This window comes from Castor canadensis, chromosome 5 (assembly GCF_047511655.1).
Source record: "Castor canadensis chromosome 5, mCasCan1.hap1v2, whole genome shotgun sequence".
Taxonomy (NCBI): Eukaryota; Metazoa; Chordata; class Mammalia; order Rodentia; family Castoridae; genus Castor; species Castor canadensis.
Genome location: NC_133390.1, coordinates 168,868,573 through 168,894,251, shown reverse-complemented (window position 1 = coordinate 168,894,251; position 25,679 = coordinate 168,868,573). Strand labels below are relative to the sequence as shown.

At 49.7% G+C, this 25,679-nt stretch overlaps 1 protein-coding gene across 2 annotated transcripts; it reads right to left on the bottom strand.

Annotated features, from left to right (window-relative positions):
• Window positions 1-6,811: 6,811 nt before the first annotated feature.
• Window positions 6,812-23,851, bottom strand: Slc2a10 (solute carrier family 2 member 10). Of its 2 annotated transcripts, XM_020187579.2 has the most exons (5): window positions 23,688-23,845; window positions 14,148-15,425; window positions 13,545-13,667; window positions 11,994-12,129; window positions 6,812-8,428 (listed from the first exon to the last, which is right to left on the bottom strand). In XM_020187579.2, the coding sequence occupies exons 1-5, from the start codon at window positions 23,689-23,691 to the stop codon at window positions 8,350-8,352; spliced, it is 1,620 nt and encodes a 539-aa protein (XP_020043168.1). In that variant the 5' UTR covers window positions 23,692-23,845; the 3' UTR covers window positions 6,812-8,349. The 2 variants fall into 2 exon arrangements, with proteins under 2 accessions (XP_020043168.1, XP_073931012.1); XM_074074911.1 differs by lacking the exon at window positions 6,812-8,428 and having other exon boundaries at window positions 8,437-12,129; window positions 23,688-23,851.
• Between the last annotated feature and the right edge of the window lie 1,828 nt (window positions 23,852-25,679).

Here is a 25,679-nt window from a genome sequence, read left to right as displayed (position 1 = left end):
TAGCACCCCGGGCAAAAGACACTTGTAGGAGAGGTCACATGAATACAGTATAGCCCATTCTAAACCGGGAAGTAATCTATTCTGTCCCTCCATTGTTCCCGAACCCTCTGTCTTGAGATTGCTACTGTTCCAAGTGTTTGTTTCTAGTTTTAACTTTGTTACCATTAAATGTTTGAGTGAGAAGCTGGGAGCAACTGTAGCCAACTGTGGTAGTCAAGTCACCTCTGAAAGGAGTTGCTGTGACAATCTGCCACCTGGTGGCTGGATTGCAGAATGCAGGCCCATCATGGCCACATCTGACGAGAAGCCAGAAATAAGGTTGTATGTGAAATATCCCAAATTTCAAAGGTTGGCAGCTAAGTAAAGTAAAACAAATGTCTTAAATAATCAATGCCTAGGTATAAGAGATGAGTGCTGGTGTCTCTGCGGTCCCCCACAACTCCTCCCTTTCACCTCCTTGATATTAGTTATGTTGATGCTTCTTCTAGAAGTAGCCTCTATAGCTTCATGTAACATATTCATACTCCATGGCTTTTGGCCATACAGAAAGGCATAATCAAATTTAAGCACTATTCATATTTTGATGGATATTCATTCATGTACATCTGAGATTGGCATCGACCATAGTATTCAGGTGATAATGGATGTCTGGTATTAGGTCTAGCTTAGGCTTTGGGAAAGTCAGAGAGTTAAACACGCACCTTGCAGATATTTCTGCCATCCCTGACCCTGGGTGTGCCATCAGCAGTTCTGTAATCAGGTTTCTATCAATCTAATTTACAAAACAAATGAAGCATGTTATTTACTATCTGGATGTAACTTGGAGGCTTAAAAAAAAATCTCTGTTGCTTTAAATGTTGAAATATTTTTGTGCCGGCTTAAATATAAATGTAACATTTGTTATTGGAGAACATGCTACACAGAGAGTTTGGACAATCACAAATCAATACAGTAGAATAAAAATTCCTCCAGATCTGGAAGAATTTATCATTGTCATAGTGTTAAATCCAGTGGAAACACACATACACGTAGCTTGTGAAAACTGTTGATTTAGCATGCAACAAGCACGCAAACAAACAAACAAAAACTTTAAAGACTCAAACTTTTTAAATAAAAAGGAGAGTTGAGATGGTTGGTAAGAGAGAGTATGTCAATTACACAATTCTGGGAGACCTAAATCTGTCAACAAATGTTTTAAATGCAGTTTTAATACAAAGCAGAACTAAATGGAGCACACTACCATTTTGAAATTTGTATATTTTGTTGCATCACCATTCATAATGTTAAAGAAAATTGTCCCTAGGAGCTGAAGTTAACTTACTTAATTTCATTTTAGCCTTTAATTTCACTCAGACTTGCAACACAACTTAGTTGGGATTTTTCTCATCTTGTGAAGACCAATGAAAAGTAGAATGTCAGTTTTTCCACTTCAGCTTCACAGAGGAAAAACTGTAAAGCATGGCCAAAGCCTCAATAAGTGACTTCTTGTCCTGGACAGGGCCCAGAATGCGAGGGTCTGGAAACACTGTCAGAGGGTGGCTTTGTGAAAATGCTGTTTGTCATGTCAAAATTCTACCCTCTCCCTGTGCCACAGATGAGAAAATACTTGAGTGGGAAAGAAAATGAACGAATATGGAAACTGAGTCTGACTGTGGGTCACAGCGGAGCTCAGGATAGCCCTTGGGTGGGGGGAAATTTTAGGTGGATCCCCACTTTTTTTATATTTTATTTGTCTTTTTGCCTCAGTTTGTATTTAGGTAAAGATTTGTGCTTTTGCCTCGTCTGGCCTTGGACCACAATCCTCCTACCTCCAACTTCCAAGTAGATGGCATTATAGACACACAGCCCGGCCCAGTTTGTTTGAATGGGGTCTCCATAAATTTTAATTTCTTGTCCCAGGCTGGCCTCAAGTGTGATCCTCTTATCTCTGCTTCCCAAGTAGCTCAGATTACAGGCATGCATTGTACCACCATGCCTAGCCCCAGGTCTCCACTTTAGATAAGTGCACTGACTCTTACAGTTTGGTAATTGGTTTCCTTTCCAGTATTTCACTGATTCTTCCCAGCAGCCATTTGAGGTGGGGGCTTCTGCTGCCCTCATATTGTAGATGGGGAAACTGAGGCTTGGAGGGGGGTGGTCACCACTTGCCTAAGTTCACACAAGAGGCAAAGTAGCTAAGGCAGAACCCAATCCTGGCCTCCTAACTGCACACTGTGCACCTCCTGGGCCCTCCTCACAGTAAAGTCCCCTCCTGTGTGTCTCCACCCCACCCTTCTCTCCTGTGGCTCCTCCCAGCCCAGCTGTGTGTCAGGGAACCCCATTAATTCACAGCCAAGATGGAACCTATGTGGACACATGGGAAATGCTGCTGCTGTGAGCCCCATCCTGGGTGTGGACAGCTGAGCTAGACACACAAGAGAGTGGGATGCCATCATGGGAACTGTGTGCCGAGTGACTCTGGGCTTCTCATCCCTTTGTTCCTGGGTGGGTACTGCCTTAGGCCGTTTTCTCTTGTGAAAATGCTACAGACTGAATAACTTAGAAAGGAAAGGAATTTATTGGCTCTCAGTTCTGAAGGCTGGAATCTAAGATCCTCTCAGGGCCTCAAGTTGCATAACAATATAGTGGAAAGTGGGAGGGCAGGTGAGGCGAGCAGAAGACAGAAGAAACCCAAGTGCTGGCCTTGCTGTGTGACAATACACTCTCACAGTAACTAGTCTGATCCTATGAGAGCAAGGTCTCACTCACTCCTGTGAGAATGAACCCAGTCCCAAGAGAGCTGCATTAATCCCTCCAAAGACCCGGTAACCCTCAGGCAGACTGTATGATGGCAGGAGGAGAGAGTAGCAGCCCTCTCTATTGGTCTGGTTAAGTTTGCCTTCAAGTGACAGATGTGAAGTGACAGTGGCTAAAACAAGACAGAAGCTATTTCTCCTTTCCTCAGCACTCCAGGCTGGTATGGCATCTCTGCTGTGTGAAGCCAGTGGGAATCCAGGCTCCTAAGAGCTCGATCTCCAGGACATTGTTCTTGTCTGTATGGCCCAGTGAGGTTCCCTGACACACTTCATTTCAGTCAACGAGAGTGGAGAAGTTACAGGAGTGTGCATGGTTTCTGTCCAAGAGTGTGCATTAAATCAGTCACAGGCCGCTTTGCTGTAACAAAAGGGATGAAAAGTAAGATGACTGGAATAAAGAGGAATACCACAGTAACAGGTGCTGGAACAGAGCCAATAGGTGAATTAGCCCATGAAGTTACCTCTGGTGCCAGGCACTTTCCACCCTGTTGCTTCACCATCCCCTTGTCTGCATGGTGGAAGGTGGAGGCCGACACCCACATGCTCACTCTGGCCCACAGAAAAGTGGAAGAGCACATTTATTTAGTGCAAACAGCCTCTTTGCATGGAAAGGACCCAGAAGATGCACACTTCACTACTGCTCACATCCCATTGGCTAGAACCTAATCACATGGTCTTTCTGCAAAGGAAGCTGGGAAATGGCATCTTTTCCTGGATAGACATGTATCCTGCTAAAACAGAGGGATGTCAGTTACTAAAAGGAAACACAGGAAAGTGGATCTGGGCAGAGGATTAGTCTTCCCTGCCTCAGCACTTGCCTGGATTTTGAACATATAACTTCTGCTCAGTAATATCAGCCTGAACTCAGTCACATGGCCATGCCTGGCTGCAAAGGAGTCTGGGAAATGTAGTGTTTAGTCTCGGCAGCCATGCTCACTGCCAAACATCAGGGGCTCTACTGCTATGCCTAAAAGAGATCACAGATACTGTAGAGGAAGACTTCGTCCCTGTTCTGAGAATTTCTGTGCCCCAGCAAGGGGTGCACCAAGGAGGTGACATGAGCTCACTAAGTCAGGGAGCAGGGACTCAAGGCCATGAGAGGGATTAGAAAGCAAGTCAGGTTTGAGTTTATGGATTTTAAGTGAAACCTGTTTGCCAGACCGAATTACTTTTCCCTACAATATTCACAGCCCTCACACAAACAGAGACTAGGTGTGTAAATTAACCCAGGACAAGTGCACAGAAGGGTGTGTGCAGGGGAGGAGCTACATGGCTGGGTATAGAATCTGGGTTGAACAAGAAGGTGAGGGAAGGCGGGCAAGGTTCACGGATGTTCGGAAAGGATTGTTGATGGGGTTGGCAATTAGAGGTCAGCACCCAGCTGTCATGGGGAGCACTGGACATTAGCAGAGACAGTAGGACACAGTGACGGGGAAGTGGATGCTTGAGATAAAACATGAGCCATGTTTGTGGATGAACGTGTGCAGAAGAGGAAGAGGTGATGTACAGGCTGCTGGGACTGCCTAGGCCAGAAACTACAGGAGGCCACAATGAAAAGCATCACCCACAAAGTCATTAAGTCTTGGGAGGCCACAGGAGCAGGTAGGTGGCCAGCCTGGGTTTCCTCATCTGCAGCCCCTTCCCCACTTTAGATTTGCTGGCTTCAGGTGGGGGGGTTCGGAGTCACACCTATCCCTTTTCTTGTCCTTTGCCTCTCCCTCTGGGGTGGGAGCTGCATCTTCACAGCCTTCAACCCTCCTGAAAGAAGCCATCTCTAGTTGATGCCTTCAGGACAGTGGTTGCAGGGAGCTGGCTCTGGTCTACACTGGTTCCACATGGACGCTGTCCATGCTGCTCCCTCCTCTGTACATGGGTCCGACATGAGAGAGTGACAGAAAGCACCTCTGTGACTTCCCTGGTGTTCTCGCTTTGGAGCTGTGCTCACCAACGAGTGGGAGGCATGTTCCAGGGAGTGTTGGAGAAGATTGGGGGGCGGAAATTGGATCCCACCCCCCCCCCGGTCTTCCTCAGCCCACACACCTGCCAGCAACTGTTACCTACACAGAGCAGCTGCGGCAAGAAGTCAGTGAAAGCGTGTTGCTCCCACCCTATTTTTAGTGGTTTCTTCCATTTCTGTAGCTGATACTCACTTTCTGTGTTATCAGCATCCAGTATTTTAAAGTACTCGGTGAGAATATGTCAGTCCCCTGCTTGCTGTCCTCCAGTGGCTTCCCAGGACATTTAGAACAAAATCTCAATGCTTTCTGTGCTCTGGAAGACCCTTCATAATTGGACCCCTACTGACCTCTTCCTCCTCTTCTTCTATCACTCCACTGTTCATTCATGCCTCCTTGATGGTGGTGCATTCTGCTCAGGCTCACCACTGGACCTTTGCATATGCTATGCCTGCTCCCTGAGATGCTCTTCCCAGATCTTGCCATGGGTCACCTAGCCCTCTGTGCAGGTTCCTGCTCAGATATCACCATCAGTAACAGACCTCTTTCTATCTATCTATCTACCTATCATCTACTTATCCTCTCTCTCCACCCTCCCTCCCTTCCTTCTCTTACTCCTCCCTTCTTCTCTGCCCTCCTCCCTCTGTCTGTCCATCCCTATTTCCCTTCCTTTCCCCCCTCTCTTTCCTCTCCTTGTTTCTAGCACATCTCTCCCCTGAAAACTTCAGCTCCATGAGGACAAGGATCTTGCTTGTTTGTGGCTGTGCCCCCAAGTTCTAGAACAGTGCCTGACACATAAAAGATACCCAACAAATACACATTTGAAGGAAAATAAGTTAATATAGTCTCTCAAAATACTTTTTTTTTCAGTAGAAAAGCAAATCACGGAAGAAGGGCTGTAAGTAGTCAATGTAAAATTTGGCATCACCAGAAGGTGTTAAGCACTGGGCACACATTACAGAGGTGCTGGGGATAAGACTTGGGCTTGGGAACTGAGTCTCAGAAGTGATCTGGGACTATTGGTGGTGTTGCGGGAGGGGGAGGCCTCATGCACCCTGTAGATTAGGGAACAGACTACTTCTCTTTTCTCATTGGCCCTAAAGACCTCTGAGCACCTGGTAGGTGTCCTTTGATGCCTCCCCACCCTCCCAATCGCCTCCTGGTCCTTGCCCTCATTGTTCTCCTTACTTGGGGCCAGACGTCCCAGGAAGCTGCTGGAAAGTTACTCAACAATTCCCAAGCCCCTTCTGTGAGTCCTGCCTGTACCAAGTAACTGGCAGGTGTCATTTCTGAAGAGTAAGTGGTATTGTCCCCGTGACACAGATGAGAGCGCACCCAAGTCACACACTCAACTGTGCTGATGTGGTTGAGTTCTGGGCTTTTCCTTCCATCCAGCTACCTTCTCCTCCATGTTCAATGTCACCCCCTCCCAACCACCAAACCAAGCTGCTTGGCGATGGAGCTTGTGTGACGTTGACTTTACAAGGCAACTGTTCTTTAGGGAGATTGAGATGAGTCTCAAAAACACACAAGAAAGGTGCCAAAGGGGGATGCCAGGATGGAGCCACCAACAGTGGGCGGTGACCCAGCCACAGGGCGCTGCTTGGCGGAGAGGCTGGTCTTATGCTTACAATCATTGCCATATTAACAAGCCAGGAAACTCTGCAGTAAAGGCTGAATTTCTGGCCTTTCTTGAACATTCAGATGGTCAGGTCACATTCCCACACTGCAGTCACCAGCAGGACTGCAGCCAGTCATCGCTCTTAGGAGGGCCTGAGCTGTCAGAATAGGGTCAAGTGCTTTCGCTCATAGCAGAATCTAGACATTGTCATCGTGGAGGGGGTGTTGGGGAGGGACAGCAGGGGAGGGGGAGAGGGTGGAGGGGATGAGAATATGGTTGAAGTACACTATATGTGTATATGTATGTATGAAAATAGCACAATGAAACCCACTAAAAACTGTCTAAAAGGGTGGAGGAGCTCTAAGAAAGAGGAACATAGATAGAGTGAATTTGATTTAAATACAACATGTATTTAAATATTACAATGAAATCCCTTTGTGTAATTAATTTACACTAATGAAAAAAACCCCAACCAAACAATAAGAGAGAGAGCAAGAAAGAGTTCACGACGCTAACTGAAGAGGGGAGAAGCCACCTAAGAATGAAGAGCTTTTCTTCCAGGACAAGAGAGACAGGAGAACTGAAGGAGGGGAGGGTTCAGGAGAGAAAGGTGAACTGAGGCAGAGCAGGAGGGTAGGATTAGGGGCCATGGAGAGAGGGCTGATGGATGGGTCCTCAGCACAGACACAAGCACTGTTGTCCTGGGAAGTATGGCCACTCTCCAGGGAACATGTATGTGTGTGTGCACGTACATTTTACTGAAATAAATGTGTGATGCATAATCTGCAAATAATAATAAACTCTTTATTGTAATTAGTCTGTGCAAGTTCAATAGGCTTTAATTTTTACAGACTCTTTTGTTGAATGTTTTGGACAAATTCTTGTGTCCAAAGCCACCTATGACTGTAATGGGTCATAACTTGACAAAACTAGACTAGGAATAAAAATTCCTGACAAGTCGTTCACATAACTGAAGAAGGAGTGTAGGTCTGGCATGAATGAGGAATTTTTGTTTACATTAGTGATCCAGACAAAAGTATACCCCAGACTTCTTCCTCAATAGCACGAGCAACGCACCTGCAGAATTGGTTCTGAGTCTCCCTCCCTTGCAGTCACCATGGGTTCCAGGAAGGACAGGAATGATCCACAACATCCTCATGACAGGGGACAGAAACTACCCCTGAGGAAAGGGTCAGCAGAGCCTCTCAGGACAGACCACCCCCAAATGAGGACAATTGCCTATAATGATGAGGCTGTCCCTCGTGGACCAGATTGCTCCCCTCAGGTGATGACAGCAATAGCAACTTCTCCAGAACCCCTTGCAGAACCACAGCTGAGTCAATGATCAACCAGGTCACACTTTCCCTTGCACTACTCAATCCTGCAAACCCCTCTTCCCCTCCCCAATTCTTCTTTTATTTAAACCCAAAGCTCGAATCAGTAGCCTGAGATGGGCTGAAGTGCTCACTCCCTCTCCCTACGGCCATCCGAGCCACATAACAAATCTTGGCTCTCTGCCCTTCACCACTATTCATCTCTTAATTTGGCGCGTTGGGACCAGTGGCCAGGCATGACATGGAACCCCTGGAGTTGGGCCTGTGGGACTAGAACTCCCAGTTACATATTTAAGGGTGATTCCAGGAGCCACTTTCCTCCAGGATTGGTACCTAGATATCATTTGAGACAGCCATGGTGCAATGGAGACTCTGTAAGGTGCTTTCATTACAAGCACTGCAGACATGACTGAAGTCAGTGGGGGAAAGGTATGAAGATAGATCCTCCACAGAACCTTACTCTCAACACGACGAGTTTGGGGTTCTCAGATTTTCATCTCTTTCACCCCAGCAAAAGACACCTTCTTTGGGGCCAAGGTGACTCCCAGTGATCACCTGAACTTATGCTCCAGGTGCAGCAGGCAGGAAGCTGGAGGTGGTCTGCTGAGACTAATGTTCCAGAACCTTCCAGGCAGACAGACTCCTCAGGAGCCTGTGGTGGCCTCCATGAGGCTGTACTGGATGCCAGCAGAGCTCTGCCTGTGGCCAGAGCTCAGGGGGAATCTGTCAAAGAGACAATGCAAGGGATCAGAGGGTGGCAGGCCTGGGCCCCTCCCCATCCGATCCCCTGATTCCTGCCTTAACGTGCCTTTCTGTCACTCTCCCCAGGACCACCCAACAGCTCCTCCCAGGTTGCCATATGTCCACTGTTGCCCCATCTCAGCCAGGGAGACCTTCCTAAACACAGAAGCCTGATCCTGTCACCCCCATTAGAAGGAGTCCTTCCTGATGCTCAGCCCCACACCCACGGCCAGCCTCTCTGGCCCTCATTGCCCTCCTCTCCCACTGCCCACCACACCGTGGCCACATTGGTCAGCTGTCTTTCTCTCCAAAACACCCAACAGTTTTCCCCTCAGAGCCTTTGCTCATGCTGCTTTCTCAGCCACGACGTTCCCTTCCAGCTCTGGAGTGGTAGCTTTTTCTCCTCCCTCAAGCCTCAGCTCCTCAGGGAAGCCATCCTTGGGCACTCATCCATTCATTCCACAGAGCCGTGCTTCCTGATGACTCCAAAATAGCATAGCAAATGCAACAGATTCTCTAAAATGTTCATGGACATGCCTGTTCATAAGCACACCCACAGTCCACTTGCACCCCAGCTAAAGAAACTGTACCCAGCCCAAATCCACCACTCTCTTTCTGGAGGTCAACCCGCCTCCTCTTTGTGTGTAAGTACCACTCTGAAGTGTCGCTTGTGTGTGGTTACAGGTGATAGGGTCTCTCCTCCCTATGCTGAGCTGTGATTACCCTCTCAGTCCAGAGACAGGCAGTTTCAGGCAGTCTCCGGGACACGGATCTGTCCCTGAAGCTTACTCCAGTGCCTCTCTCTGAGCTGGCATGTGACAGTTTGCCATGAGTTGAATGAATGGACTCCTGAAAAACTGGGCTAAAACAGAGACTTGGAATTCTCTTGGGGGGATTATAAAGAAAGGGTTTCTTTTGAACTCATAAGATGTGGGTTCCCAATTCCAACAAGCAAATCTCGGGCAGGAGGATGTGGACAACTTCCAGGCACAGGATGGAGCCCTGTCCAGCTTCCATTCTCTTATTTCTTGGTGAACTATGTCTCCTATGCTGCATGTGATCTTGCAGGACTGTCAACCAAGGAGCCCTGCCCTATCCTGGCTCAGTTGGAAGTTAGGGGGTGGGCACAGAAACCAGGGTTGGTCAATAAGACTTTCTCCTGGGAAAGTAAGTCTTGTATGGAATCACACAGGGCTTGAAGCAGTTCAAACTAAAGAGACCATCCTGTATTAGTTTTGCTATCCTAATCCCTGGAAGCTCTGGTCCCTCTGTTCTCTGATGTCAAGTTCACCCCCACACCCTACCTTCGCCCTCTGTACCTCTGAAGCCAGGAGCCCCTGAGCTCCAGAGACTGGGATGCCAAAGCAAAGACCTGCTCTGAACTCTACCAACACCCCTAGCTTGCTATTGTCCCCACAGTGTGGCTCATACAGCCTCTGTCCCAAGGACATATGACCTGGAGCCCCCAGGTCCAGTCTGACACTCCCTTCAGTTGCAGGCACATCCTACCTTACCCCAGAGCTGTCTTCCACCTGTCTCTCTGCCTCCTTTGCTCTTTGCCCCATATGGCAGAAATTCTGGTAACAGAATCCTGAGTTTTAGCTGGGCTCATGGCTGCCCACTGAACACCATGTTTCTCAGGCTCCTCTGCAAGGATGTGTTGTCAAATTCTGTCGAAAGGGATGTGACTGTGTCTGACTTTGAGGAATTTGTCCTCCCCCTTCGTCCTGCAGGATTGTGGAGGAATCCACAATGCCATCCTGGACTCTGGAAAAGATGGTGGTGGGAAGTGGCAAGCAGAAAGACAGAAGGAGCCTGGGACCCTGGATGACTTCGTGGAGCACAGCTGCTACCCCAGTCCTTGACCCCTATATTAGGACTAGTGCAAGCTGCAAAACGGGTATTCTAATTAACACAGCAGGCACTAAGCGAACTGCAGAAGGTGTCATGCAAAGACATGGAGTGCTCGACTGGCAGAGGACATGGGGCTGGGACGGACCAGGTTGGAGGGTTTTATATTAGACACATCTTCCATCACTTCCAGAGTCAGGCTGGGCTGGCAGGGAGGATGGCTCCAACTCAGGCTTAGATGGATTTCAAAAATCTTTCAGGGCTTCCCAGAAATAGAACGGGCAGTCAGGAGCTGGTGGCTACCCCTTTACTGCAAGAGGGAGCTAGAACATGGGTCAAGCATGCTTAGCACAACAAGGCCCCTCCAATGCTCCCCTTCCTATCTCTCTTACTTGGCTGGGTGTGGTGGCACACACCTACAATTCCACCATTAGGGAGGCAGAAGCAGGAGGATTGAGAATTTGAGGCCAGCTTGGACTACATGCTGAGAACCTGTTTCAAAACACACACATACAAACAATAAAACACTTCTCTTACTTGATTGGCCTAAGGTCCCATGATACTAAGATTCTGAGCTCCACTAAAATTCTGAGTTCCCCTCTGTGACCTGAAGACCTGAAGCAACCTCCATCCTATGCATCTGGCAATCTCAGCTTCCACCCTCACCTGTCTTTCACTCTGGCTCAACCACACTGGCTCCCTTGCTCCTTGCATATGACAGACATACTACCTCACGGCGTTGCACTTGCTTTTCCCTGTACCTGGAATGTTCCTCCCCTCATCTTTATATGGATGCCTCCTTCTCACTAACTGAAACTGTTGAAGTCTTCCCTGTCTGACCAGCTGCTCTAAGTTAGCCACAACCCTTGCTTCTTCTATCCCCCTCTCCACCAACCTGGACTCTGGAAAAATATGCCCTGTTTCATTTTCTTCTAATTACATATCCCCAGCTAAAACACTCTTATTTATGATTTGTTGGCTTATTTACTTTCTGTCCTCTTTCCCCCACTTAAATGGTCTTACTTGAGCACAAGGACCTCATCATTCTTAACCTGCCACATTTCCTAAGGCCCCGAACACTGCCTGGGACATGTCAGGACCTAGTAAATATCCACTGAATGAATAGATTAAGTCCACAATTGTCTTGTAGTCAACTTTTAAAGGCCACAGGTACGTTCATTCTCTAAGGTTCCATGACTCTAAGATTCTACAACTCTAGTCAGGTATGGTGGTGCATGTCTGTAATCCCAGCTACTTGGTAGGCAGAGACATGAGGATCATGAGTTGGAGACCAGCCCAGATAAAGGTATTGAGACCCTGCCCAAAAAGCAAAATAAAAACAAAAGGGCAGGGGTGTGGCTTAAGTGGTAGAGCACTTGCCTGACAAGCTCAAGGCTTTGAATTCAATCCCCATCTCCACTCCTCAGCCCTGCCACACACCAAAGAAAAAGACTCCACTTCTCTGCCCTCCTGTGATTCCCTGGGAGCTGGGGCTCAAAGGTAAATGAAAGGCTGCTGTAGGGAAGATGGAAACAGCTGGCTGAACTATGATGGGACAAAACTCCCGGCGTCAGGAGAGAAGAGACAGGAGAGGAATCAGGCACCCGGCAGAGAGAAAGTGTGTAGATCAAGGTCCCCTATGCATATGTGCGAGGCAAGGTGACTCTTCCCCGAGATCCGCCCTGTCCACCTGTACCGTCTCTTCCGGAACTGCTGATCTATCTCTGCCAATGACTGGCCTTTTGTTTCAGGAACGAATGAGTAGATGAAACTCAGGCCGAGGACAGCGGTCAGCCCGTAGAGCAGGAAGGTCCAGGACAGGCCAATGGCACCTGGGGATGAAAGGCGGGAATGTGGGCCAGGAGCCAGGCGATCGCTCCAGCCCTGCAGCCTGAGAGCTGGTTCACCAAAGCCAAGGCTCAGGGTAGCCAGCAGGCGGGCAGGTAAGGACCTGAAAGTGGGACAGTGACTGGCAGTCCCAAAGAAGGGAGAGAACCAAGGCACAAGTCCACACACATGGGCAACTGTATTTAGGGGAAAAGCCCCTCACTTAATCATGTCTTACACACTAACCACCCGAGCTTAGGTAGGGACACCAGATGTAGCATCAGGACAGCTGCAGGGCACAGCCATGAAAAGCCAGGAAGCCCATGGACATTGTTCAGTGAACTCGACACTCAGCAAACTGAACTTCAGCCAGTTTGGCCAGTGTCTGAGTGACGATGGTGCAGAAGACAGAGGCCAGGGCTCAGTCCCAGGGGAGTACTCAGCACCCCTCTTCCTGGAGTCTCAGGTGGAGGCCTGGTCCACCAGGACCCAGATGATCCCGAGTCCTTTGAACTTAGTTAACTCAAGTCAGAGAAAGGAGGCTGTGGAGGAAGGGACTCAGTCTAGGTGGACACCTTTCTTTCTCTTCCAGGCATGGCCACACCTTCAACAGCTCCTTGACCAGTGGGCCCTGCTCTCCAGCAGACACAGTGCTGGGCTAGAGATAGAAGGACCAGTTTCCGTCTTCTGCCTACCTGGCTGAACTTGGAAGGATGTGTTTTCCCATCTGTGAAATGGGAATGACAGCCATGGGGCACAATCCTAATAAACCCCTACTCCCTCCCTCTCCCCTTTTCCTTCCCTCCTCTCTATTACTCGCATTCATTTCAGACAGAGAGAAATGCCAGAAGTCTGCAGCAGCAGGGAGAAGCCTGAGCACCCTGACGTGACAAGAGACTGTCATGGTGGGTGGCTTCATCTTTCGTGTCCCCCACAGCCCCACAAGCTGGCTGTGCCACAGGAAATAGGGAAGTAAGTGAGCCCTGAGAACTGTGCCTTGGGTCCACAGTGAAGCAGGCCTAGGCCTAGGCATCAGAACACTCACAGTGATTGGCTCAGGGATGGGAATGTGACCTTGCTGAGCCAATGGGAGTTGGTCCTAGAACCTGGGCTGGAGCCAATGGGAAAGGTGCTCTCCCTCTAAGGGCTGCCACGCTGCCTTTTGGCTGCCATTTTTGCACCCTGAGGCAGGTTTGCCTTGGAATAAAGCCTACCGGGCAGCAGGCAGAGCTGAAAAGGAATGAAGAATGGCTGACAGTTGTTTGGAGCCCTGGGGTCAGTTTTGCATGAAGCTACCTGGGCTGCATTGGGTTTTCTGTCATTTACGGCCTGACAGAGACAGGAACTTTGACTCTGTCTGGAGAAAACCAGACCTGGATCCAGAAGGAACTGGGCCAACAGATTGGGCCAGAGGACTTACCAATGAGGTGGAGGAAGGAGAGGCTGATGAAGAGGTTGGCGGCCCAGTTGAAGCTGTTACAGAAGGCAAAGGCTCTCCCTCGGATTTCCGCTGGGTAGATCTCACTGAGGACCAGCCAGGTCACTAGGACAGGAGAGCAGGAGGGCCCCTGGGCTAAGGCTGAACCACATAGGCCTCCCCCAGTGTGAGACAAACAGAATGGCAGACTCCTGACCCTGAATCTCCTCATACTGCCTCAAGAATCTCTGTAGCCATTGCTCCGTTTGCCCAGGACTAAGGGGTTTTTAGGGACACAAGGCTTTCAGGGCTGAGACCAGGGCAGTTCTGGGCAAACTGGGGTGGTTGGATTTCACCTTATTTGTTAAATTCCTTTTAAGTAAGCCTTTGTGACTGAGCTACCCAGGAGCAGAGCCAGATTTTATGAGGCCTAAAACTTAAAATTTTCTCTGCAGAGCCTTAAAACAATTACAAATATAGTTAGGCCTTGACCTTAGGAGGAACACCTGGAAATACCCACTCCAGTAACCTTTAGACTGGTAAGGCCCCCAACTGCCCACTAAGAGCGATAGAATGTTCCAGATTTACCTGTAAGAAAACTCTTACCTGGTCCAAATCCGAGTGAGAAGGCAGCCACAAAGGCCATCATGCAGACCAGTGCGGCCCAGTGCAGCAGGAAGTGCTCTGAGGTGGGAGGAGGGCGTGCTGGGGTGGTGGCGCTCAGGGCTGGCCAGGGAGGGGCTGTGGCATCTCTGGCTCCTGGATGGGGCTTGGTTCTCTCTCTGGCTGACAAGACTGGCTCCCCTTGGTCCCCTCTTGTTCTTGTCATTGGAGGTAGAGAGGAGCCCCTCAGCAGACCTGAGCCTCCAGGGAGGCCAGACTGCCGGGTGGCATTGGGCATGGCCAAGCAGCTTGGGCCTGAGTCCATGGGCACTGAGAAGCTGACTAGGCCTATGCCACTGACCGACAGGGCCATGAGGGCACAGCCAGAAAGCAACAGGGCCCTGCGGCCTACCCGGTCCACCAGCCCCATAGCAGTCAGGGTGACTGCCACCTTCACCACACCGAGCCCCACGGAAGCCAGCACGGAAGAGGACCTGCCACGGAAGCCGACTGCGTGGAAGACAGTGGAGGCATAGCTCAGCACGTTGGGCTGCCCTGTGAGCTGCTGGAAGAGCACCAGCCCCAGGCCCACCACAGTGCGGCCTCGCATGTCACCCCGGGTCCTGAAGAGGTCCAGAAAGGTGTACCGTGGCCGCACCAGTTTGGTGGCCTCATCTCCCTGAAGTGGGATGAGGTCCTTGTGGTCAACAGGCTCCCCAGCACTGGCAGGGAGGAGGAGGAGGCTGAGGGTCTGCAGTAGAGCTGGTGCCACCGCCCAGCCAAACATACGCCTCCAGCCCCAGGGGGTGCTGGCCAGGGCGTAGTTGAGGGCGTAGGAGAGCAGGATGCCCATGGTGGTGCCCACCTCGTAGAGGGACACTAGCACTCCCCGCTGCCGCGGCCCCACCAGCTCTGACACGTAGATACAGCAGGCCATGGAGGACAGTGAGATGGCGAAGCCCACTGCCAAGCGGCCCAGGACCAACCAGGCCAGGGAGCCAGCCAAGCCCAGGCTCAGGCTACCTGCCAACAGCACCAAATTGCTCCCCAGGATGGCTCGTTTCCTGCCATAGCGGTCAATGAGGAAGCCCCCCACCAGGGAAGCAATGAGAGCGCCCAGGAGCAGGCTGCCCACCAAGAGTTCCTGCTCTGAGCAGCTTAGCCCGAAGTCCAACTGCAGTGGCAGCAGGGCACCTGATATGACAGCCAGTTCATAACCAAAGGTCAGGCCACCCAGCAAGGACACAGAAGCACACAGGAGCAGGACAGGTGGGGGATGGCCTAGAAAACAAAAGTAATAGAATGGTGTCTGTCAGAGTGTCTGTGCACCAGTCTCCCTCCATCTGTCGATCTATCGTCTGTTCAGCCATCCATTCGTCTATCCATTCTCTCCTTCTTCCCTCCCTCCAACCTCTTTCCCTCTGTCCATCCTTCCTTCCTTCTTCCTCCTTCTTTTCCTTCCTTTGCTCTTTCCTTCCATCTATCCATCAACCTGTCCATCCATCCATCCACAAAGTCACCATCTATATGCCCATTTATCTACCTCTTAATTCACACAACCATCCCTTGGTTTATTGATCCATTTATCTAAAATCCATCCATTAGTCCACACATCTTTATACCCATCACTCTATATGCCCATCCACAGACGTCACCACCCATCCATTCACCCATCCAAATGTGTCATCACTCATGTACCACACGCCAGGGCGCATTACTGAACTCACAATACAGGGGTGTTGTGAAGAACCTCACATCTTGGTAGGAAAAGGCAAGGTGGTCAGTAGGTGTATAACACAATTTTATGTGGGGATTGGACAAAAGAGACCAGACAGAGGGAAGACCAAGTATAAAGGCCTTGGGTTGAGACAGATTTGGGTAGATTTGACAACCATGAATAGTAATAGTTAGGGACCCTTACTAAATGGCAGATCCTGTTTTAAAAGCGTTATACATATTTTCTCATTTAGTTCTCACAATAACCCTTTAACATAGTATTAGCATCATTCTCTAAGGTGCAGAGAGGTTAGGAAACCTCTGTACTGATGTGAGTAGATGCTGAAGGCTTTGGACCCTGGTACCAATGAGTAAGGAGGCCAGAGTGGCTGGAGCCTAAGGGAGAGTGAGCCCCGATGCCCAGTGTCAGAGTTCTGATCATGAAGGATGTTCTAAGCCTCTCTGGGAGGAATCTCTGCACACCTCACCTCGCTCTGTGTACTGCTCAGCTGCCCTTGATCAAGTTACTTCTGGTCTCTCAGTCTTGGTTTGCTCTTGTGTAAATGGGGAAAATAAGACCATCTGCCTGCTTCCAGAACTGTGGGAAGAAGCTAAAGCAAGGATGTGAGAGTGTCCCTTGAATGTTACTCCACCATGTTAGAAGACCTGCCACTGTTGGCTGCTTAGTGCAGCGGAAAGCAAGGTCTTAGACTGCAAAGGCCTCACCCCACCACTTGGTCCATGAGACCTCTTCTCCTTGACCTTGTGTCCGATCTATAGATGGGTCTAATAAATCCTTTCTCACTGGCTCTTGGGAGAGGTCAGAAGATAAAAGCTATTGGCCCCCGGTTCCTTTTTACCAGTCCTTTGCCCACTTACACACGTGGTTAAAAACCACAAGCTTGGTGTCATCCTTCTTCCCTTTGAAATTCATCCCTGAGAGGCTGGTGCTAAGGGTACAAGGAGGAGGAAGAGGTGACTTCTTCCCACTCTTTTCTGTAAATGTGGAGTGAAAGGCCTACCAAACGGCAAAGCAGGTTCCTGGCATAGTGCGCAAGAATTTTTTCATTAACCACGCATTTTGTTTTTTCATTCCAAGAGGTGGAAAAAAAAGTCCAGCAAAAACATCATCAAACACACCCAACTCTACTTTCAGAAATTTAAATGCATATATAAACCACTTACCATAAAGAAAACATGAAACAGAAATAACCACCTACTTGGAGCTGAATGAGAACAAAAGGCCCATGTGCCAAAACTATGGGATGTGATGAGAGGTAAACCCGTGAAAATTGTAACTTTTTATGAGAAACCCCCAGATCACCTCAGAATAAGTAAGGAAGCCTTTGTGTCACCAGATAAGGGATGAAGAAGTTCCTAAACATTTCCAGTTTCCAGGCAGTGTCACAGGAACTTGAAATTCACAATGACAAGAATTTAAGGTGTCTCACAAAAAGGAGAGCTTCGCAAGGTGGAAGTTTTAGCAAAGATGTATTTTAGCATAACAGAACAAACTAGGGAGAAATAGGGAAGTGGGGGGAGCAAAGCACCTCCCGCTTCGTGTAGCTGTGGGAGCTGAGCTCAAACACAGTAGCCTTTCTGTGGGCTTTATATTCTCTGAGCTGGGGAAATACATGCGGTCATGTCTCTGTCATCTAGTAACTCCTGGGTGGCCGAGGTGGGTACTGTTTATTATTCGAAAGCATAAGATGTGATCTAAATCCACCCAAAACACAGGGGCAATAGTTACAATTTCAGGACTTCACTTTGCCAGACATGCGCTCTGGTTTTCTGTCTCTTTTAGCCATTTGAGAAGAGTGTGTAGCTTCTTAACATCTCAAGGGAGAAGGCGGCCACAGAGAGGCCCGTGTGCCTCCCTACTCATACGACTTAACACTGTAAGGGAGAGCTCTTTCCTTGTCCAGTTTACTTCCTGGTTCACATTTCTGAGTCTGGGGCTTTTAATATTTATTAATTTTAATTTTCCTGACTTCTTGCCTATCCATCCTGCCTCATTTGAATAAAGAAGCTATGAAAATTCGAAGGAGCAAGTGGAATTAATGAATAGAAAAGCAGATGATAATGAAATGTGAGAAAAAAAAAAAAAAAAAGGCCAAGCTAGCTGATTATAACCCTCAAGTTGGTTGACACGACTAAGACAATAGCTAATCCTGGCCAGTGTGATTAAGGAAAAGAGACAGAAATATAAACTCAGGAATTATAAAAGGATCATCATTCCAAATAGAGGACAAAACCCAGTACACAAAGAGTGACCTCCCCTCCCTGCTTCCCCTGCTCACCTGAGCTGCCTGTGTTTAGGCCACTTCAACCTGACAGGTTAGACCTAGTCTGCTGTGTGTCTCTTGGGAAAGCAGCACAGAGCTGGATGCATTCAAGATCAGTGTGAGACGCTCTGCTTCAAAAAAACTAAACTGAGTCACATTTATTACAATTACTGCTTCTGCCACTTCTTTTTGTGTCTTCTACTTACCATGCTATCAAGCTACAACTTTTTCTCCCCATATTTGCTTTTGTTTTTCCAGTGTGGTTCCATTTACCCCACTAATTTGAGTGCTGCATGTTCTAGTTCCTTTCTTCCTAGAGAAGTGCTGTCCAGTAGAATTTTCTGCAATGATACAAACTTCTGCGTCTTGTGCTGTTGCATATGGTGGTATATGTTTCCTTCGTGTTCCCAAAAGGGGACGCTCCCTGAACAATTATGGCGCCCAGGTCTCTCTGTCCTCACTTCCCTATGCCCCACCTCCCTTGGTCCTGGAGGTTTCACTCCCAGAGGGAAGATTTTTCCAGGCCACATGAGGCCTGTTGTTATGGCTTAGGTAATATTCCTCCATCCCCACCCCTTGCAAAGTTTCATGTGTTGAGGGCTTGATCCTCAGGGGGTGGTGCAATTTTGAGAGATTCTAGAAACCACAGGAGGTGGGGCCTAGGTGGAGGGAGTCCGTCAGTGGGTGTGTGCCCCATCCTGGTCCCCATTCTCTGCTTCCTGTCAGCCATGAGGTGAAGAACCTCCCACCACCATGATGTTTCTGCCCAAGTCCATGGGGCCAAGCAACCATGGACTGGACCCACTGAAACCATGAGCCAATCCTTCTTCCCTTTAAATTGTTCTTTCGGGTATTTTGGTCACAGCTCACAAAAGTAACTGATGCAGAAAACTGATTCCAGCAACTAATGGAAGGAGCAACCAACAGTGACCAAACCTGACTGTGTGAAGCTTAAGCCTTGGGAATTGGTTTGTGGAAGGAATTTGGAAGAGTCTGGAGATGTGGGTTAGAGAAGCTGTCAGCAGAGCTTAAAGGGCAACTTTGGTGGAAGCTCAGAAGACAGAACATCAGCAGAAATGTGGGCAGTGAAGGCCAAGCTCATGAGATTTCAGATAGGAACAAAAACTCTCCTGGGAACTGGACTAGAGGCCCTTTGAATTGCATATTGGCAAATAACTTGTCTACATTTTGCCCATGCCCTAAGACTTTGTGGGAGGCTGAGTTTAAAGGTAATGGACTCATTACTCTGGTCAAAGAAATGCAGTGCAGCATTCAGACTGTGGCATCATTATTCCTGGCTGCTTTTAGCCAGGCTTACATGAAGAATAAAGAGCAAAAAGCAAAGCTTTTTGTTTTGAAAAACTTGCAGTTTGGTCAGAAAAGTTGAGGCTAAAAAGGCATGGTTTCTGAAGAGATTAGTGCCATTAAAGAAGACAAACACTTTGCATTGGGACAATAGGAAAGATGATGACTTTAGGGCATCTCAGGAATTGCTAAGACCCCATCTATCACAGCCTCAAGGCTATACATGTGTAAATTCATTAAAAAGAGTTTCCTTGAGAAAAGAGAGCCCCTGGGACACCTTGCTGGCACAGGGCTGCCTAAGAAGTTGTTTCCCTAGGATTCTGTTCACTGTGCCCAGCTGTCCTGGCACTCAGAGGCCATTGCAGCCATGGCCCAAGGAGGCCCGGCTACTGCTAAAGGTGTCAGCAAACCTTGGTGTATTCATGAGATGATGCTAGTTTTGCAGGCCTGCAGAATGCAAGAGTTTTAGGGTTGTGGAGGCTTCCACCAAGATTTCAAAGGAACAGCTGGGAGGTCAGCATCCCTGAAGGCAGCACCTGAGAGGGCAATGTGTAAAGATGTGAGGGTGAAGCCTATACTGCAATGGAGACCCAAGGAAGTTAGGGATGCCAGAAACATGGACTGTCTAATTAGAAAAGCCTCAGGACATGAATGGAGCCAGCCCAGGAGAGAGGCTTTGTGGGCTGCAATCAGCAAGGCCATGGGGGCAAGGCTCACTCATGACACTTCATGCCCAGGTTGCTGGACATGGAGCTACAGGATTTAATGCTTGCTCTGCTGGCTTTCAGTCTTACTTTGGTCTGAATGCTCCTTGTTAATTTCCTGCTCCTCCCTTTTGGGATAGGAAGGTTTACTCTGTGCCAATGTATGATGGAAGCATGTAAGTTGTTGATTTTACAGGGGCTCACAGCTAAGAGTTGTCTTGAGTCTCAGATGAGACTTTGAACTTGGGCTTTTGAACAATGTTGAAACTATTAAGACAATAAGGGCTCAAGGAGATGGACTGGATGCATTTTGCATTATGAGATGGACAGCTCTTGGGAGGTCAGGGGTATATGTCTCATGGTTTGGATTTGAAGTGTCCCCCGCAAAAGGCTCATGTGTTGGGGACTTGATCCCCAGCTGGTGACACTATCTTGGGAGGTTCTAGAGACTTTAGGAGGTGGGCCCTAGCTTGAGGAAGTACATGCCTTTGAAGGCTGTGTCTGGTCCAGACCCCTCCTCGCGCTCTGCTTCTGTGCACCATGAGGTGAGCAGACTCCTCCTGTACAAGCTCCCACAGCCATGATGTTCTGCCTTACCATAGGGCTGGACAATGGAGCCAAGGACTATGGACTGAAGCTATGAAACCATGAGCCAAAATAAATATTTCCTCCCTTTGTTTCTGTCCAGCATTCTGTCTCAGTGCAAAGTCTGACTAACACAGCAGTTGAGGGGAAAACAAGGAATTGCCTGCCATTTCCTGGGTTCATCTTGAGACAAAAGGGAGCCCAGCCAAAAGACCAAGGCCAAGTTGACTTCGCACAGTTTTGCTGGAAAACACAGTATAGATTTGGGTCACTGTGGTAAAAGGAGAACAACAAAAATTAAGGTAAAATATAATAGTAGTAATATCCTGCCAGGCATGGTGGCATACACCTACAATCCCAGCAGAGGCAAGAAGATTGTGAGTTTGAGGCCAGCCTGGGCCACATAGCAAAACCCTGTCTCAAAAAAACAAACAGTAATAATAGATGTCGTTTATGGAGTATCTTCTCTGGGCAAAATCTTTATGTGCCTGCTGCTGATTCATCCTCGTAACAACCCCATGGAGTTCTGCTACAATCACTCATGTTACAGATGGAGAAACTAAGGCTCAGAGTGTGTTCACAGCTAGGAAGTAACACAGTCAGGACCAGAACACTTCCAAAGCCACACATTAAGAGCTGTGCCTCCCTGACTTGCAGCAGCAAGGGCCGGTTGGAGATAGGTTGGGGAGACAGAAAGAGCCAGGACTCAGGGCAAAGAGCAGAGGAAAGAAAACTCTCAAGAGGACTCCAAGTGACAGAGTAGGTGAAGTCTCATTGTCCCAAGGAGCATCCCAAAGGTGGGGGAGTCTTCAGCAGGACTGGGGAGACCATCCCCCTTCCCCAGAAGCTTTCCATGGCTCCTGCTGCCTGTTTGAGGAAGTCTTTAGTGGGACAAAAAGGCCCTTTATAGACTACCCTACCTCCCAGCTACTTCATCCCCATCCTGACCCCATTCCTCCCCACACCTTGCAAACACTTCTGTTCCTGGCACACATCAGACAACTCCATGCTCACTGCCTCCACTAGCTGGCACTGCCCTGGTTCCCAAATGCTGACTATCCCACATCAGCCACCTCTCTGGAATCCTCTAGGTACACACACCTGTTGGCTTCCAGACCCCATCCTCTGTAGGGGAGCTGCCTGCCAACCCTACGCCATAGGCAGTATTGTCATTCCCATTTTATAGATGGAACCCCCAAGGCACAGAGAGGCCAAGACATTTGTCCAAGGTGACACAGTGTGTAAGTGACAGAGCAGGGATTTGAACTCATGAAGTCTGATGAGTTATCAATGTTGAGTGTGATAAAAAAAAAAAAAAAGCTCACATTAACTGACCACTTGTCCCATGCAGGTGTGAGCTGAGCATCTCAAGTTTACATTTGATAAGCATCACTGTGATAAGGGTATTTTATAGCAACCATATGAAAGTCAGAGAAGGTGACAAACTGTCTCAGGTCATGACCAAGAGGGAGCATTGAGGCTGGAACCCAGCCCTGATCCCAAAGTCTGTAGACAGAGTCCAGTCCTTGAACTGTGGAGAGAGCAGCCTGGGGGCTCTAAGGAGGGCAAAGACAGGGGGATTACTTTGAACCTGTCCCTTCCCAGCATACCTCCACCACCCAGCCCTGGCTCTGCCCAAGGTAGGTGACCAGTAACTAGCTACTGAATTAATTTAGGAAGAACAGAGGGGCAGGAACAAGGGCCAGAGCCAAGCTCAGTTTCCTGGGGACCCTGGCCTCTGTAGGTTCCAGTTTCTCCCAGGCACTGGGTCCCTGTACCCCAGAAGTGATGGACTTTAGAGACAGGGCTGGAGTTGGGTGACAGGTGTGCCCTTGCTCTGTACACGGAAAGCTGGGTTGCACAGTGGTTAGTAATACAGACTGGCTGGGGTTCCAAACTGGAACTTTTCTTCTCCATAGCTGTGTGGTCTTGGGCAATACACTTAAGCTCTCTGTACCTCCTCTATTTACAAATGGGAGAGTTTACATACTGTATATACCTGCCTACCTACTTCATAGCCATTCTTGGCAACTATATGATTCTCGACAGAACAGTCCAGAGTGCGGTTTTAAGAGATAAGTCAGGTTTTGCCCCCTACCTCAACCCCAGTTTAAAACCCTTCTCCTGTTTCCCCGTATCATTTGGAATAGAACCCAAACTTCTACAAACTTCCTACAAAGCCCTGGGTGATCTGGCCCTGTCACCCCTGACATCTTTTCAACCCATCTTCCCTTGTCCACTAGGCTCCAGCCGCTCTGGCTCGGCCCATACCAGTTCATTCTGACACAGGGCCTTTGCACTTGCTTCTCTTGCCACCTGGAAGCTCTTCCCCCGGATCCCAGCAAGGCTTGCTTCTGCAGGGGAAGATCTCGGTTCCAGGGCCTCCCACCCACCGAAGCCCAAGCCTGGGGCCTTCGCATGGCTTCACTGTGCACTGTGTTCAGTACTTGTTCATCCAGCAGCTCAGCCAGCACAACAGCTCCAGGAGAGAGAGGATTATGCTTACTTCCTTCCCCTGCTGTCTGGCGCAAAGTAGATGCTCACTAAAGAATGAACGGCTGACTGGCCCTTTGACCTTCCGAGTCCAGAGAAGATGAAAGAAATCTTAGAGATGCTCAGCACTGGACTGTCCTCTCCTCTCCGAGCCCTGTCCAGGGCAGGGTCTGTCCGTTTTGCAGGACCCCTCGCCCTGCCCATGTGGTGCGGGTGGACTGGGCCCATTTCCTCCCCTGCAGAAGCGACATTTCCCTGGCCCGGGGCTGTTATCAGGAGGAAGGCGGCCAGGACAGCGCCGGGCCAGCAGGGCTCCTTTGTCCCTGGCAGAAAGCAGGAGGAAGGCAGTGCCAGGCCCGCCTAGTCCCCAGTCCCGGCCTGCGGTCCCGCCGGGCGGGATGGGTCGGGGGCCGCCAGGAGGGCGAGGGGCGCGCGGCCGCGCGATGGGGACTTACCCATGGCGAGCCGGACCCGCGGGCGCGCTGGGGGCGCCGGGGACGCTGGGGATCCGCGCGCGTAGCGCCCGAGTCAAACTTCGTTGCCCGCCTCGGGCCTGTGTCCCGCCCGCGGCGCCACGTCGGCCAGCCAGGCCCCCAGCCTGGAGGCGGGACGGAGGGGAGCCCGGGACCGCCCCCGGCTGTCCCGCCAGGCCAGGCAGGGACCCCGCCCTCCCCACTGCCATCTGAAGTTCTCCCTGGGGGAGCCCCCCACGCCTGTCTCTCCCCAACTTTTTCCTCAAGTGGGAGATGCCCCAATCACTGTGACCCTCCCTTGAGTGGCCTCCCAGTGAACACACACACACACACACACACACACACACACACACACACACACACACACACCCCTGAGCGGCTCACTCACCCACGGATTCACCATTCTAGCCCAGAAGAAAAGGAAATCCCCAAAGGACCAGGAAAATCCCACCTACTGGTAAAGGCTGGCAAGATGTGCTAGGCAGGCCCAGGGGCTACCTTGGCTCTCTTGGTCTGTTGAAGGGACACTTCAGCTGCCACCTGATGATCTAGACAGAGGGAACAGCAAAGGAGCCTGTGGGGACCGAGAACAGCAGATGTGAAGCCAGGGGGCACTGGTGCCTAAGAGTAGAGAGGCAGAGTGGAGGGAGACAGGGGCACTGGCAAAGGTTGATACTTAAAGGAGGAATCAGGAATGTGGGTTTTATCCCAACTGAAGGGAGAAATAACTGGGGAGCTCTAACAGGTCACAGGAGCCAATGCTGGGACAGGGAGCCCCCTTGGAGTCTGCTGGGAGGTGAGGGATGAGGTTGGTTTGGCTCAGGTGTTGGTAGAGATGGAGAAACACAGGCAGATGGGGGAGAGACTTGTAAGGACTTAGACCCTGGAAGGGGACAACTCGCACTGGGAAAGGCAATCTACAGTTCTGTGTTGGCTGGGTGGTGTTGGGCGCTTGGTCACCTTTGAGGCTGGGTGACACTGGGCATGCATGTGGAAACAGGTGGACAGTTAGATATAAGCCTGGAGTTCTGGAAAGGAGTCAGGCTGGGGACAATGCCACCAATTGTCAGCACTAACATGGCACAGGCTTCTGTAACCTCACTGTGTGCTCGTACATAGGTGCCTTCCCCACATGCACCAGAGCTGTACTCACGCTAACTCAGCCTCACAGGTGGATGCATGCATTCTCCCATCAGGCCTGTGTGCCATGGATACAGAGGCATTTCGGGAATGAGACAGCGTGGATAAGACCTCTGAGCCAGAAGCCCTTGTACAGTCCTGAAAACATAGTGGGGGATGTCTGACAACATGGCTCCAGAATTCTTTGCTCCCTCCCTTGAAATTCAGGTGGGCTTGTGATTGCTTCAACCAGGGCACTGCACAGAGTGGTACTGTGTAGTTGAGTTTTAGGCTGGGTCACTGGAACGCTGGTACCCCAAGACTCCATGTAAGAAGGCTGCCCGCCAGCCATGCTGTGAGGAAGACCATGCTAACAGAGGCCACATGCAGATGGCCCCAGAGAGATGTCCTAGCCTCAGTGTCATCCCAGCCCTGGCTCCAGAGTTACCCACTGGCTGTCCAGATGCCCAGTCTTTCCAGCTGAGTCTCTAAACATTATGGAGCAGTGGCATGCCATCCCTACCCTTTGCTCCCTAGATTCCTGACCGACAAATTCCATGAATGTAATTAAGTGATCTAAGCTGCAAGAAGTAAATTGTCCTGCAGTAATAACAGCTGGGACAAGAGAGTGATGGTTGCTCAACTTTGTGTGTGGAGTCGCTCACTGTCAACTCTCACAGTACTTCCAGCTAGGAGAAGGTGGCAGGAGCTATTACAATCTATCCCCACTTTATGGATGAGGAAGCTGAGGCTAAGGAAGGAACTGTAGAGCTTGCTTAAAGACACACCCTGTATACAGCTGAGCTTAGTAGAGCCCAGTTCTGGGGAAATGGGGCTCCAGGTGTGGTGCTCTTA

What these genes read in the sequence shown, in the direction of transcription:
- Slc2a10 (XM_074074911.1), bottom strand. An exon ending in CTCACTCGGATTTGGACCAG is followed by an intron (nt 13,668 to 14,147) that starts GTAAGAGTTTTC and finishes CTCCTGTCCTAG; the next exon opens with TGACCTGGCTGGTCCTCAGT. An exon ending in CTCCTTCCTCCACCTCATTG is followed by an intron (nt 12,130 to 13,544) that starts GTAAGTCCTCTG and finishes TTTCATCCCCAG; the next exon opens with GTGCCATTGGCCTGTCCTGG.